This window comes from Plecotus auritus (genome assembly GCF_963455305.1).
Source record: "Plecotus auritus genome assembly, chromosome: 2".
In the NCBI taxonomy this organism is placed as follows: Eukaryota; Metazoa; Chordata; class Mammalia; order Chiroptera; family Vespertilionidae; genus Plecotus; species Plecotus auritus.
In genome coordinates, this window is record NC_137771.1 from 176684202 (window position 1) to 176700749 (window position 16548).

Below are 16548 nucleotides of genomic sequence, written 5' to 3' on the forward strand. Positions count from 1 at the left end.
TTGCAGACCAGACAACTTGATGAGGGAATTGCCTTAGAGGGAGCCCCCAAAATACCAATGTTGTGACAAGTACACCACTTCGTGATGTCCTTGAGCTCATTGCAAAGGAAACCCTGTTTGTTGGTGTGTATCTGCTAAATCTCACTTAAAAGCTTCTTAAACACCCCTTTTTTCTTTTTTAATTTTTAAACTTTTATTGATTTTTAGAGAGAGAGGAAGGGAGAGGGAGAGATAGAAACATCAATGAGAGAGAAATATCATCAGCTGCCTCTTGCATACCTCCTACTGGGGAACCTGCCTGTAAGCCAGGTGTGTGCCCTGCCCGAGAATTGAACCATGTCCTTTGGTTTCAGGGTTGACACTCAACCACTGAGCCACCCTGGCTGGGCTAAATGCCTTTTTCTTGGTCCACTCTCAGAGTCCTGTGGAAGCTATCACCATCTTGCGCCAGTTTCCATTCTCATCGAGCCTGCAGAGGATGTCTGTGGTTGCTGGGCTAGCAGGTGAGGATCACTTCCACGTCTACATGAAGGGCGCCCCAGAGATGTTGGCCAAGTTCTGCAGATCTGAAACAGGTACTAAGTGGCACATTTCCCTTTCGGGAGTGAGTGTTTTAAGTCCAAATACATAAAGCAAACAAGCCTAAGTCAGTAAGTGTAGAGAGGGTTGTTTTCTCGGTGGGTGGGAAGCGGGACTCATAGATTTGATAAGGCAGACATGATACTTCCAAGGCAAAGAGGCAGAGAGTAAATACCCAGCTGTGGTCTAGCTAGAAAAGCCCAACCGCAATGGGGTATCAGGGAAGGAGATGTGAAGTGAGCATCGGGAGCCAGAATAGGAAGCTACACAGGGCTCAGAGAACCAGGGTGGGTGATAGTGAGAAGCACTCGGAAGACGGAGCCAAAGGGAGAGGCTGGGACACTAGACCAATTCTACAGAAGGGGTGTTCTGTCACCTCCTGGGGAGCTGGCACCTGTAAAGGAGCCTCAGAGACACCGATGGAAGGAGAATGTAGAAAAGATAAGTCTTTTAGAAAAAAAGTGATTACAATAAATTAGATGGTATTAGAGCAAGGTCATAGATCATTTTCACAATACCAGTAATTTCATCTTTCTAGGCCAGATTTTGAGCTGATTTGTATTGTTTCATAGTCTTATAAACATATGCACCCGCTAAGCAGCAGCCCAGATTTATAAGAATACTGTTGCATTCAAATGAATTCATTTGGATAAATTGCCCTTTTCCTTTTGATTTTCATCTATATTCTCCTTATGACTGCTGATATCCATCAACTCGTGCACAGAATTTTGATTTGGCAAATGACTGCTTTAACTTCTCTCTCTACTTGGAGTCCTTTGTGTCTTAGAAGTACCTCCTTTTTCTTATTTTGATCTTCATAGCTCTCATTAACTCTATCCTTTATAGATTGATGACCTATACTTTTCTTTCTACTTTTTCAGCCACACAGATATAAGTATCTCTTTGCCATTTTAATCAGTAACAATTGACCCTGCTCTGTCAGGTTTGGTGTCACTTGCCACCTCTTATTCTTCTGGTAGCCCTTCCAGTTCTTCCTATTGTTCTAAACTCTCATCCTTTACAAATGCTAATATCATCTTCAGTGATTTTTTTCCCTCCTGTACTTAAGAAATAGAGAGGTAGGTGCTTCCTTGAAATTAGACCCACCTGCAAGATTACTTCAGAATTACAGTAAGTCTGAGCTGAATGGGTACATAGAGAGCCACAACCCCCTCCTTTTTTCTATTGTAAAATGGAGGTACAGAAGAGAGACTTAACATGCCCAAGGTCAGAGAGCTAGTTGGTAATAGAGTGGAGACTGGAAGTCAGTGTTTTGCTACATAATCTGCTACACCTCCCATTATACTGTGCTTCTTTCTAATGCCTTTACAGGCATACTATAAACCATAAAGATTTTATAAATATGCTAACATTAGTTATAATTACCATGTCAAAATACACATGTGTTAGCATTGTGTCATCCATTATCTAAAGTAGGGATCGACAAACATTTTTGAGAAGAGCCAGGTACTAAATAATTTAGGATTTGTGAGCCACATGGTTTCTGTCTCAACTGCTCACCCCTGCCATTGTAGCCTAAAAGCAGCCATAGACAATGAAACTAATGGGTGTGGCTGTGTTCCAATAAAACTTTATTTACAAAGAAACAACATCAACAACAACAAAAAACAACTGATGGGCCAGATTTAGCCTGTAGTTCACTGACTCCTGATTTAGAGAATCGGTATTTCTCTCATTTCATCCAGGGATATATAGTGCTGAGGTCTGTCCATACTGAATCTAGCCAGTGTATTTGACACTTAGTTGATGACCAGAACATCTTTGGCATTTGTTTCTGTCAGAGTAATAAGAACACACTATGAAGTGTTTGTGGCCTTTAACTAGAAGCTGTGCTTTTTCTATTAAAGCGTTTTTTAATGGAGTGACGGTTAAAACAAGGTACAGTGGCTGCATCCCAGAGTCTTGCTTAAGAGTTTGGTGACCTTCAATGTGACCTTGCATTTACTTGTCTTTTCTCTCCTGGCAGTGCCCAGGAACTTCCCACAGGAACTGAGAAATTACACAATGCAAGGCTTCCGTGTCATTGCCCTTGCCCATAAAGCCTTGAGCCTGGGGAAGCTTTCAGAAGTGGAGAGTTTATCCAGGTAAGAAACTCAAAAATCAGTTCTGTGTGAGTTAAGTGAAGGAGCCCCTGGAGATGAATGGATAACTTAAATCATTAAGAAAGTTCTTGGAGGGTGGGGGTGGGGGGCAATGGTAAGATATGTACACATATAATACCTTAATAAAAATTTGAAAAGAAAAAAAAAAAAAAAAAAAAGAAAGTTCTTGGAGATGAAGCCTCAATTTCATTCAGCTCCTTAATTCAGAGATGGCTAACTGTGAGCTACACTGGGAGGGCTTGATTAGATCACAGTGCTGGTTAGTGGCAGAACATGGTTGGTGGTTGAGATGTCTTGACTCCCAGATGCTAGTAGCAAATTCTCTCTGCCCTGAATTTCATCATCCCACTAAAAATGACCAACGCTACTTGGGAGGACTACATACAAAAGAGTTGAAGGAAAGAGACAGTTGGCACCTTGAAAGTTCTCCAGAATCCTTTAGACTTAGCTTCTTTCAGGGCCCAACAATATACCCCCCACAGATCTGAAGAGGTAGTGAATGCAAACTGCATTTCTTATCTATATATATAAAAGCCTAAGTGACCTTTACAATGGGTCGACCAAATGACTGGTTGACTGGTAGCTATGATGATGCAATGACCACCTGGGGGCAGACACTTAATGCAGGAGCTGGCCCCTGGTGGTCAGTGAGTTCCCACAGTAAACCTCCCACGAACCCTCCTCCTCCAGCTGGCCAGCCCCCATTAGCCCCCATTGGCCCAATTGCCAGCCAGGCCAAGGGACCCCACCTGTACACAAATTCGTGCACCGTGCCTCTATTATGAAATGGAATTTTCAGTATCCTTAATTACATTACAGGGATGAATTGTCCTCATTAGAGGATAATCTGTAGATCTTTTTAAATGTTTCTCAATTTTTAATGGCTGTTTTTGAATTGTCTATGACAAAGAAGTAGAGAAATACTGTGAAAAATTGAATAATGAATCATTTATGTATCACTTATCTTTGGTTTTGTGTGGCTGATATATACTTTTATGTAAAATTAGCTCCCCTACAAAAGATATGGATATTCTTGGTTCAACATTAGTATTTACAACTTGAGTCTATCTACTCTAATATAATCAGTAATCATTGCCCCTTTCTTACAGTGTCATCTTCTCCTATCTGTAAAATGCAGGATTGTGTGGTCCCTAAGGAGCCTTTCAGCCATGACATTTTAATCTTCTAAATAGAACCACAAAGCTCATTTTGCTATGTATGAATGGCACTCCCAGGTTTAACATTCAAGGTGTTAGTTATTCTTGAGCAAGCATAAAGACCCATCACACACAGGATTGTAAAATTTTTCAAGACACAAATTTTAATAACGAACATTAAGATCATGTGTGAAAGGAAGATTTATGTAGCTTGACATGGAATGCAGCCACCACCCAGCTGCCACAGACAAAGACAGCTGTGATGTTCTTATTTAAAAACTGCTACTGAGATAGACTTTATTCTAAATATACCAAAATAAAAAAATAAGGATAAAATGTGCTAGATTTCTAGCCATCTCAGATTTTCTAAGAGAATTTCAGGAGTCTAGTATGCTTCTTGGAATTTAGTTACTATTTTCAAAGAGGATAAAGGGATAGGGTTTTTGATATTTTTTAGAATCAAATCATATTTATCTGAGTTTTCCAATTAGAAAATAAAAAACTTCTAAGAAACTGCCATCAGAAAAGGAGATAGAAGAGTTTTATGAGATGACTTAGAAAATAAAACACAAGCTATAAAACAGAAGAAATATTTGATCAAGTTTTCCCCTTTTCTTGGTTTAGCAATGTTCTGTTGAGTTTGACTGTGTGAGATGCTCTTCGAGGCACTGAGGATTCAGAAGTGAATAGAATAAAATCCTTGCCCTAATGAGATTAAATTCTAATTGGGGAAAATAGATAATAAAATATACATATGCAATATTAAAAAATAGATAGATAGATAGATAGATAGATAGATAGATAGATAGATAGATAATATATAGGTATAGAAAATACACCTATATATATTGTCAAGTAGTAAAAAATTCACAGAGGGAAAAAAAATAGAGCAGGTTGAGAGTATTTTTTAAAAATGACAGGGGACACCCTTTCCCATGGGGTGATCAGGGAAGTCCTCTTAGGAGGCAAGCTTTGGACGGATATTTGAGTAAAGTAAGGGAGCAAGGCATGCAGCTATCCAGAGGAAAAGCTTTGCAGGCAATAGGAATAGTGGATGCAAGGGTCCTTATACAGGACTTTGCTAGAAATGTTATAGAGTCACAAAAGGCCAAAGTGCCTGAAATGGTAAACAAGGGGAAGAGCTATAAAGTAGGCATGAAAACCAGAATTAATCAGTGAGAAAATGTTTGGATTTTCCTTTTAGTTCCAGTTAATGAGAAAATAATAATCCAATTTATAATGGAAATTAATTAAGTTAAATGATGGGACTTCAACAAGTTCTATATTAAGTTACCTTTTCTTTTATAATATTTTCTGAGATCACTAAGGCAGGATTTATATTTGTTTATCTGAGTATTCACCAAAATGCCTAATATAAGATCTAAAATAAAGTAGTTATTTAGTGAATGGACTTTTGAAGGATGGATGTAGCAACCTAGATTCTACTCCAGATAGAAGTGTTCTCACCCAGCTTTGAATTATATTTCCAAGCCTCCAATTTCAAATTCTGAAAACTATTCAAAGCTTTGGCTGATATCATGTATCAGGTTACAGATAAAAGTTGAAATGAATAATAGCATATGCAACTATTACTCTAGTATCCTGTATGCAGTATGTCTTTACACATGTGTAATAAATTGAAATTACTTTAAGCTCAAAAAAGGTCTTGGAAATTAAAAATATAAATGATTAACAATATTTTTAAAACCCAGAAGAGTTGGAAGATAATCATATTGTTTTAAAAAATGGAGTTGAAAACTAAAGACAGCTATAAGATATAAAAGTGGTTGCTGCCTCTGAGAAGTAGAAGGGCAGTGTGAAGACATGGTCTTTTGGTTTTCATTATAAGTTTTTTGGGTCCTTTTTGATTTATTAAACACTAGAGGTCTGGTGCACGAAATCTGTGCACGGTAGGGTCCCTAGGCCTGGCCAGTGGTCGATTGGGGCCTTCTGGCTGCCAGCTGGGGCCTTCCTTCCCTGGCTGCCTGCTGCCGGCTGCCGGCTGGGGCCTTCCTTCATTCCACGCCGCCCCCTGGTGGTCAGCACACGTCATAGCAAGTGATCGAACTCCCGGTCTCCCGGTCGAACTCCCAAGGGGACACTTTGCATATTAGCCTTTTATATATATAGATGAGCACATAGTTAGTACATTGATAAAACTTAGAAATTTTAAAAAGAAGAAATAAATCCAACTGTTGAGACTATATAAATAAGCCTTAATATTCACTTTCTCCTGAATCCTCAGAGAGAAGGTGGAGTCAGAGTTAACATTTCTGGGACTTCTCATAATGGAGAATCGCTTGAAAAAGGAAACCAAACCCGTCTTGAAGGAACTGAGAGAGGCCCGCATCAGGACTGTGATGATTACCGGTATGTGTGTCTGGAAGCCTGATAAGTTGAATGTCTCCTGGGCATAAGAAAAATACCGTGTGAGCTGAGTTCATATGATTGAGGCAGAAAGAAATATGCTTTGCTGTCAAGTTTGTCACCTTGTGGTACAGTTACCTAGAAACATGTGTAGCTCCCCCAACACCACCATGAGTTTTGGAGGCAGTTACTATATCTTGTGGGGTTTTTTTTTGTCTAATGCCCACTCTTTCTACCCAAAATCAGTATACTGCTAAGAGATTCACAGTAAATACTTAAACACAAGAATGTGTTTTCATCAATAACCCCAATAAGACCTCCTTGTAAAGGGTGTGAGACTCGCCTGGACTGTCCTTCAAGGCAGTGGTGACAGGCGTGGCACCTGATGATCAAATCGAAGCATGGCCCAGTGCTAAGTGTTCTTTTCTCTCCTTGACTGGAATCCAGATCCCAAGGATGGTTTTATGCTATCAGATTTGACCATGTTACCCCATTACTAAGAGCTGTCAGTCTCCTGGGATTAGTCATAAATTGACCACCACTTATTTATTCATTTGTGCATGTTTTGGAAATATGCAATATTCAGGATACCAGAATGCTAACTATGGTGGGAAGGAAATGCAGACAGCAGTTGACCACTAGGGGCAGACAGACTGAGGCAGAGTGGAAGATAAATAATGATAAAATAAGGCAGAAAGCAATAAATGCTGATAAAGAACACCAACAAAGTAGTATGTACACTCAGAGGAGGGGGAGATCAATTCTGATTGCTGAGAGGTTTATACATAAAGCAAACTGACTTCCTTTGTCATCTAGGTGACAACCTGCAAACAGCTATTACTGTTGCAAAAAACTCCGAAATGATCCCTCAAGGGAGCCAAGTGATCCTCGTTGAGGCCAATGAACCAGAAGAGTTTGTTCCTGCTTCTGTGACCTGGCAGCTAGTTGAGAACCAAGAGAATGGACCTGGGAAGAATGTGAGCAAATGTTAAAAGACCCTTCCGTGGCCTGAGCTGATAGATACAGTGCTGGCCCTGGGCAGCCTTCTCTTGGCATCACAAGTCACCATAGTAATAATCCTCACCTCTCTCCAGAGCTTTACAGTTTGCAAAGCATTTAGCATTTCCACCAGCACTCCTCAACACCAGCTAGATGTAGACATAACCTGGAGGATGATTAGGCGGCCAATGCCAAGGCCTCCTACTGATTAAACCAGAACTTCTGGCCTGAGAGCTGGCATCAGCCCTTCCTCCTGGTGTTTCCAATGTTCAGTCATGGTTGAAAATCACCAATTTACATCCATAATTCCCATTTAATACTCACGGTTACCCTATACAGTTGAGTAAACTATTCATTTTATAAGTGAGAAAACTGAGGCCTAGGGAGGTAAGCTTGTCCAAAACATACAACTAGCAAGTTACAGAGCAGAATATCAATTTTGGCTCTGTTTTATTCCACCCAAATCATGGGTATTTAGATTGTACTGTACCTGTGACATGCAGGTGGCAGGTGGCACCTTCTCTCGAGAGTAAGGTCCCTGTGTACCTGTGACAGGACAGCTTTTTCATGTGAAGGAAATGGTTGCAGCCTGACATTCCATCACTAAACGCACCACCTTTCTTTGTGTGAATTCAAAGAGATAGCCATCCAGGTGATAAATTACAAAGATGCTCTCTTCTTCTAGGCTGACCAGCCCTTTGGATTGTTAAGTGTAGAGTAGGCCTTTGTTCAATAGACAAATTGCACCACTGTACAAAGTGGCCCTGCTCCTGCTGTGTAAAGATGACCCCATTGCATGGGCAGTGAAAGATGACAGCTTTCTCTATGCTTTCCGCAGAGTTCTACATCAATTTATATTGCCTCAATTTCACTGTGTGACGATACTCAGGTCCTCACTAATTTTTAACAAACAGTCCACTCACACTACCCGTTCGTTTTGGTCATTGCTGGAAGAAGTCACTTCACAGCCTCAGGATTTCCTCCTCTCCCGGGCTCCCCATCACCACGCTTTCTCTCCCCACAGTCTTGTAAAAGCAAAAGCAAAAGGAGTCATGTCCTTGCCTCAAGTGGTATGCTTCAGAGCATGTCTTTTTGTTGGCTGGTTCACAATGAGGGTTGGAAGGGGATGCACTTTGCCTTCCAATTTGGTGCATCAAAATGTTTTTTCTTCCAAGTACAATGCTTTCCTTAAGATGAATATCTCTAACGAATAAAATTTTCTCACCTTTCATACTATTTGAATTTTAGAGCCCATTGTAAATGTAAGGCCCTCTGAGAAATGTCACATGAAAAACCATTATCACCTATTGGCATGAGGCGTGCATGTGCATTCATCAGATGCTCTCCAGTGGGGGTGGGGGGACATTGACAGGTGAAAGACAGGGGGAAAGGGTTTCAGAAAAGGAGTAGCGCTTTTGCAGTGGAACATAAGGTGTGGAAGATCCGGGCACCTTCCTTGGTAGGGAGAGGTCAGAGAATAAAAGAAGAATTTTACAGTGTAGACTGTAAAATTATTTTTGAAGGAATGAATCATAAGTTATCTTAGGAAATAAAAGGTTGCAAGATGGGAAGAAGGAAGAAGAGAGAAGAATCTTCCTGTTCTTCTTGGAATCACTGACTGGTACCTCAGGATAATTTCGTAGGTAAAATGACATCACACATATTATCTCTTAGGATAGGATCCAGAGCATTGTGTTGTCAAAGTATTTCATGTTCATATATTATTTTGGGAGACATTCTGAGGGTTTTTGCCATAGAAGTATAAGTTCCATGGACAAATTATACATTAAGTGTTTGCTGAGCCTCACATTGTTATGAAACAGGAATATACTTCCTTCCAGAAAACATAGGAAAGCAGAGGGATCCTTTAAGAGCTCACATGGAAATGATGCCTTTTGATTTTAGGAAACCTACATTAACATTGGAAACAGTTCAGTGCTTCCTGAAGAACAAGAGAACAGTTATCATTTTGCAATGAGTGGGAAATCATACCAAGTGCTGTTTCAGCATTTCAACAGCTTGCTTCCAAAAGTGAGTACTGGAGAAATGAAGTGTTCTGTTTTCCTCCTCAAATTAGTGAGGCATAAAAGGGGAATGGAGTAGTGAAGGTGACATCACTGAGATTGTCTCAGAGCTAGAGAATAAATGTCCCCAAAGGGGCACCGAAGTTTCCTGGCCCTGCCCACATGCACCCAGTCCTGCACATGCTCATGACCTCCTCTGGGTGTTTTGAGTTCTGATATAGCCTGTCGCCCCGTGGCCAGTCCAATCCCAGCTTCCCTCGTCCCTCCTTCCCCAGCAAGAAGATCCTCTGGATAGGTACAGACACGCTCCTATTTTGTGGGTCAGCTTCTCTCTGAAAGCTACCAACTCATGTCATGATGAGCTCTATTCCCCTTCATGTCTGGATTCTTGAATTACAACAGGAGGAAACAAAAGCCCCATGGTTTATTTTCAGAATCATTTGTTATCTTGTCCTGTGTGTGTCTATTTTAAAATAGTGCTGTGCAGGGCTATGCTGTCAGTGTGAAGGAGATAAGTGGAGCACAAGCCCAGGGCAGCAGCCATCTGTTCGCCATGTCTTGAAATTCTGTCATCTTCCCAGTCCAGGACCATAGAATCTAGTCCCCAAAGGCTTCCAGAAAGCCGTCAGTCCAATTCCTCATTGTGGAGATGGGAAAGCTGAGACTCAGAGAGTTAAGTCACTTGTTGATGGTTTGTGCAGCTAATTGGGACAGAGCTAAAAATAGGAGCTTATTTCTCAACTTTAGATTTATTGCTCCTATCTCTGTCTATGCTATAAGTGTGGAGACAGCATTCAGTAAAAACAAACAAACAAACAAACAAAAAACAACAACAAGCACCCTGTATTTCCTTATCCCATATGCTCTGCTGCTTCTTAGTTATTATTATTAATTAGAGGTTAACCCATCTGGGAAAATGGCCTGGAAAGAATTAATAGAGTTGTGATGGAGGACTGAGAATGAAAGTTACATATTAAAGCATTAAATCCCCTTATTCCCTTTCCTGACATTTGGTCTAATGACCACGACCCAATGCTATATTCAAACAGTGGCCAGAAATGATTTTTTTAGGGCTGTCCTTTTATGTGGAAGTGTTCTTCTTTCTAAGCTTATTGCAAAAGTTGTTTTTCTCTTTAGATTCTGGTGAATGGAACCATTTTTGCAAGAATGTCTCCTGGGCAAAAATCAAGCCTTGTTGAAGAATTTCAGAAATTAAAGTAGGTATTAATTGCATGAAAGGATGGTGTATTTGTTATTTATTGTGTAACAAATTACCCCAAAACTTAGAATGACACTATTTATTATTTTGCAGTTCTGTGGGTCAGACATCCACGTATGCTCAGATGACTCTCTGTCTGACTCCAGGTTTCTCACAAGGCTCTAATCAAGTGTCCATCAGAACTGCAGACATCTCAGCACTTAAGGGGGAAGGATCTGCCACCAGCCTAACTCACATGTTGTTGGTAGAATTCAGTTCCTTGAGGCTGGTTGGGCTGAGACTCTGTTTTCACTGGCTGTTGGACAAAAGCCACCCTCAGTTCCTTGCCACATTAATCATTTTACAAGGAAGCTTACAATGTGGCCACTGGCTTCCATAAGAGTGAGCAAGGAAGAAGAATCAGAGACAGAGAGAGAGATCAATATTTTTTGTATCTCCATCTCAGAAATGACATCCCATAATTTTCACTATATTCCCTTCATTAGAACCAAGTCACTAGGTTTAGCCACACTCAAGGAAGAGCATTACCCAAGTACCAGGAGGTGGGGATCCCTGAGGGACATTTTAGAAATTCCCTGTCCCAGAGAACATTCATTCTGTGGCCCACAAGGCATATCTTAGAGGAAGATTGCCAGCTTGGATATAGGGAATACAAACAGGAAGGGCTTCTATAGCTCAGAATGGGAAAAAAATGAGGACGTATATGAGTTCTCACCCAGAATTATTTGAGGTGGGTTCATTAGAAGACACATGAATAATTTCAGATCTTCCAGGAAAGAGGTGAATGATATTCTCACTGTATCTGGCCCTGGCAGGGAGTGGGTGTAGAGGCCAAAATAAAAAAGAAAGCCCTTTATTTTTTATTAAAAATAAAGATGACCACGTCATGTCAGAATGAAATGGTTCTTCTTGAGACCAAATTTAACTATTACTTCCTGAGAATGTTACAATTTCTGGCCTATGGATTTCTGAAAAGTGAAAAGAAAAAGAGAATAGTGAAACTTTGAATAAATGCTGATAAATAGTAGGTGAAATTAGGAGACTGCCTTTTACTATTATTTTTTGTTGCCCACACATTCTTGGGGTAGTTTCAAAAACTGCTCATTAACTCCCATAATGCCTTGAGTCTGGGTTAGTAACCAGTGTCTAAAATGATTATTTCACTTACATGGCCATTATACTAGTGGTCCAGTGCTCAAATTTATGCACATTGAAAGGAAATTAATTAGAAGAAATATTTTAATATTGCTATTCGCCCTTTTTCTATAATAGAAGTGTCAACCAAATTCACGATCGACAATGACATATGGAAACACATGCATGCAACTGGCGCCAGCTAGAGCTTTATATGTATCGTGCATGGCAAGTCAACTTGCCTTTTATAGATATAGAGTAAACTTGCTTAATTAAACCTGCTTTCTGATTTAGCTAAACTTTTCCCAGCCCAGTGAAGCACCCCAACTTCTCTTTCAGGTAATTGCCAGCAACACAGCAATAAATATCAACACAAAGCAGATTATTATTGTAGATTACACAGGGAGAACAAAGGGTAAAATATTTAACTGCAGCAGTGTTTCACTATATTCCGCAGAGTGAAAAAACCTGAAGTCATTTTCAATGTCCACCATTTCTTACTTCTTTTCAGTCAGGTCAAGTTTCTAAGCTTTCTAAATCTGTTTTCTGGTTAATGAAAATAAAATAGAATTCTACCAAGGCTCCTATCTACCTACTCCAGGACTTCTGTGAGGATCAAATGAGATGAGGCATAGGAAAATGCTTCACAGACATTTTGTTAAAGTGTAAAATGTTTCCAACTGGCTATAAAGCAAGTCGTGTTCCTGGGCTGAAGAAACTCCAGGGAGGCTAGTCACTAGGGAGAGGAAACCGAACCCATGATGCCGAGCCCATAGCAACCTGTTTCCAGGCTGCCCATGAGGTCTCAGCAGTGTTGGCTGCAATTTAGTGGGCTGTTGCTCTGGGGTAGTGGCAGGGCCTGTGTCCCACTTGGGGGAAGACAAGTGTTGCTTTGTCGATCAGGTCTATAAATATTTCTCTTTTCCACGTCTAGTGGGGCTAGAGAGCGGTCCATTTCCTGAGTAGGGGTGGCTGGGAATTGAGAAAATAAAAGAGACAGACACAGAGATAGAAGGAAAAAGCTGGGGTCGGGTGGGACCACTGTCCTCTGACAGGGACAGGGACAGGGACAGGAACAGTGACCCTGAGCCAATGCAGCATGTTTATTTTATACAGCAAGAAAAACAGGAAGTTTTAGTAAAAGTCAGGACAAAGGAGATTATGCGCATTTTAGGGTGGGCCCTGGTTGTATTCATTCCTGGTGCTTGGCTGGATTTAAGTAACAAAACCCACCCCCTGGCACATGGGCTGAAGGTCAAGTTGACAACACTCTTGCCTTTTGGCAAAGCGTGTTTTCAGGGCGTGGCTTTTCTGACACCACTAGATTCAGCTGACAATAATTAAAGAAATGCCCATATGCCTTCCCCGGTGCTCTCTACTCAGGTCCACACTGCCGTTTCTCTGTAAATGGCAAGTGTGCATCACAGCAGCTCCTGCACTGAGTGTCTGCCCCCTGGTGGTCAGTGTGTAACATAGCAACTGATCAGACAGTGGGAAAGATACTTAGCCTTTTATATACATAGATTGGCTAATGAAAGTAGTTTTACCCTCATGATATGCCTGAGAATTTTTGCCAACTTAAATGCTTAAAACTAAAAAGCTATATTTCCCTAAGGAAAAATATCAATTCAGGAATATATATATGCAGTTTCAGAATGAGCTGTAGTCTCAGTTTTCTGATTTTCTTTTTCATGCTTTTATCATTGGCAATGTGCATAAGGTTGTCTGAATTATCTCTCTGAATTCAGAGGACACTAGAATATGTAAAATTCCTTGTGTGACAGAGACCAGAGATGTATTTTAAAACTAAAGAAAGGAAATAATTTTCACCAAATGTACATAATTATGAAATGCACATGAGCAGGTGATTTTCGTTTGCATTAGCTAAATATGAATTTCTTTACTTTTGACAATTTATGTTCATTTCTTTGTAACCAATAATAAGGAAAATCTCTAAAAACTTTATTTTTCGTTGTATTGATTTGGTTATTTCATGTGGTTTTTATTTTTGACAAACTATTGCTGAGCTTTTAATATTAGTGTCATTAGTCAATACCTATAATGTATTATCCTATATAATAAAAGACTAATATGCTAAGTGTCCGGTCATCTAGTCATCCATTCAACCAATCAAAGCAAAAAATGCTAATAATATGCTAAGGCTGCTCAACCACTCACTATGACATCTACTGAACACCAGGGGGCAGATGCTCCAACTGGTAGGTTAGCTTGCTGCTGGGGTCCAGCTGATCTGGACTAAGCGAGATGGGCTGGACATACCCTAGACCCTCCCATGACCCCTCCCCAGCTGGCCAACCTCCCACGTCTCTCCCCGGCCTGGATCGTGCACCAGTGGGGTCCCTCAGACTGGCCTGTGCCCTCTCGCAATTCGGGACCCCTTGGGGGATGTTGGAGAGCCAGTTTTAGCCCGATCCCATAGGCCAGTCCGAGGGACCCCACTGGTGCATGAATTTGTGCACCGGGCCTCTAGTTTATTTATAATAGAAGACAGAGTATGTCTTGAATCAGAAATTCCTTTTTCTTTGGCAACAGCTTTGATATTTACTCTTTCATTTTATACTAGTGGCTCAGTGCACAAAATTTGTGCACAAGGGAGGGGCGTTCCCTCAGCCCAGCCTGCACCCTCTCCAATCTGGGACCCCTTGGGGGATGTCCTACTGATGGCTTAGGGGAACAGGGAGTGGGCCTAAGCCAAAGTCTGGCCTCCCTCTGTGGTAGGTGACTGGTGGGCCGATCAAGATGGTGTGGGCAGCGAGCGGCTGGCCCCACCCCCAATTGTGTCATGGCCACTGGTGGCCTCCCTCTGTGGGAGGCAACCAGCAGGCCTATCTGGGAATGGTGCTGGGCAGCCCTGCCCTGAATCGTCCTGCTGCTGCTGCCACCTGTGGCCTCCCTCTTCAGGAGGCAACCAGGTGGACGATCAGGGGATGGCACCAGCCCCCATTGCCCCGCAGCTGCTGGTTGCTGCCGCCCTCCCTCCCACCCCATTGCTGCATGTGCCTTGGCTGGCCTAGCGACACCTGCTCGCTGGCCACGCCCCCCACTGACCGGTTGTTCCAGCGTTCAGTCGATTTGCATATTACACTTTTATTATATAGGATCATTGTGTTTGCACACCAAGGTGGTATAATGGGAGCATATTATCTCATTTTTACTCCAAGATGCTTCAAGAGTATATGTATCTAGCTCCAGTTATATCTGTTAAACTATTTCCCAAATGTTTCTCATCCAACTGCCCTCACTCTAAACCAGGGGTCCTCAAACTATGGCTCGCAGACCACATGCGGCCCGCCGAGGACATTTATCCGGCCCGCCAAGTGCCGTTGCCTGTCCTGCTTAGCAGCCGACTTGTCCCGGGCCCGTGTGCGCATAGGAATTTGTTCATAGTTGTTGTTTTTTAAACTATAGTCCGGCCCTCCAACGATCTGAGGGACAGTAAACTGGCCCCCTGTTTAAAAAGTTTGAGGCCCTCTGCTCTAAACTCTCAGCAGCAGTTAGCAACCAAAACACGGATGGATTAGGTCATGATCTATTCATTAGGTTCTGTGGCAAGTGCTATGATTATGACTGTGCACCCTTAAACTTCACCTTGGTGGTTATAATAAAGCAGGACTTCTTTTGAAGTATGTGATGATCTTTGTAGACATCCCTGCAATATCACTACCATTTTCATATGGTTGATGGAAACATTTTAATTAATACAATGGCCTCATTCCTCCGGAGATATTTATCTTGTTTTCCTGAAGCCTGATTCCACATGTCTTCAGGACTTTCTCTCTCTCTCTCTCTCTCTCTCTCTCTCTCTCTCTCTCTCTCTCTCTCTCTCTCTCTCTCTGCCACACATCGCATTTGAGTTACTTATGTATGATAGAAATCATTCAAGTGAGGCGTTGTTATTAATTTTTCTTACTTTCCCCTGCAGTTATTATGTGGGCATGTGTGGAGATGGAGCCAATGACTGTGGGGTGAGTAGTAACTACTTCTGCTAATGCAGGCAGTTTACTAACATCCCTTTTAAAAACCCCATAGTCCCCTAGAGTCTGTCTCTTCACCCTTCTGGCACAATCACTTGATTATTTGTGATTCCCCGATTTCAGAATGAGGGGGACATTACAAGACTAGCTGGTTTAAATCTCTCATGTTATCAATAAGAAAATGAGTCCAGGGAAGTGAATTCTTTTTTTACCCAAAGTCACACAACTGATAAATCCTCAGTGAAGGAAAAGTTTGAAACTAAGGATTAAAGATTTTGAATTATGTGCAAATTGCATTATTCCCGCCAAACTTCTATTTCAGGGTTAGTTTTTTAAAGTTTATTTTACCTCCAAATTTTTACACTCAATGAAATTGTGTTTCCTGCTGTTGAGTCAGCGCTAACTCTGGGTGACCCTATGAATATGTGATGTCTATAATGTCCTGTCCTCAGTAGCCCTGCTCAGCTCATGGGAGTCACGCTTAGGGCTATTCTTATGGGGTCAATCCATCTCATATTTGTCTTCCTCTCTCCATGCTGCTTTCTATTTTCCCCAACATTATTGTTTTTTCCAAAGAGCCTTGCCTTCTCATGATGTGCCTGAAATGGGACAGCTTCAGTTTTGTCATTTTCGCCTCCAGCAATGTTTCAGGCTTAATGTGCTCCATTTGTTCATCTTTCAGGCAGTCCAGGGTGTCTGTAGCACTCTCCTCCAACACCATATTTCAAATGAATCCATTTTTTCTTATCAGCCCTGTTAACTGCCCAACTTTTGTATCTGACATGGTAACTGGGCATATGAGAATATGGATGATCTTAACCTTGGTCTCTAATAACACATCTTTGCTCTTAGTAATCTTTCTCAATTTTTCTGTCGCTGCTCTTCCAAGCATCAGCCTTCTCTTGATTTGTTGGCTTCAGTCTTCATATAAATTAATGACTGAACCAAGAT

The 16548-nt window shown here is 41.4% G+C and overlaps 1 protein-coding gene across 1 annotated transcript in view; it reads left to right on the plus strand.

Annotated features, from left to right (window-relative positions):
* ATP13A5 (ATPase 13A5) overlaps positions 1–16548 on the plus strand; it is a 112835-nt gene that overhangs the window by 60972 nt on the left and 35315 nt on the right. Inside the window, exons 17-23 of the mRNA XM_080656237.1 lie at positions 419–575; positions 2567–2684; positions 6105–6229; positions 7043–7203; positions 9131–9256; positions 10387–10466; positions 15546–15588. Of these exons, the coding sequence (XP_080512363.1) occupies positions 419–575; positions 2567–2684; positions 6105–6229; positions 7043–7203; positions 9131–9256; positions 10387–10466; positions 15546–15588 (810 nt within the window). The remainder of the gene's footprint in view (positions 1–418; positions 576–2566; positions 2685–6104; positions 6230–7042; positions 7204–9130; positions 9257–10386; positions 10467–15545; positions 15589–16548) is intronic.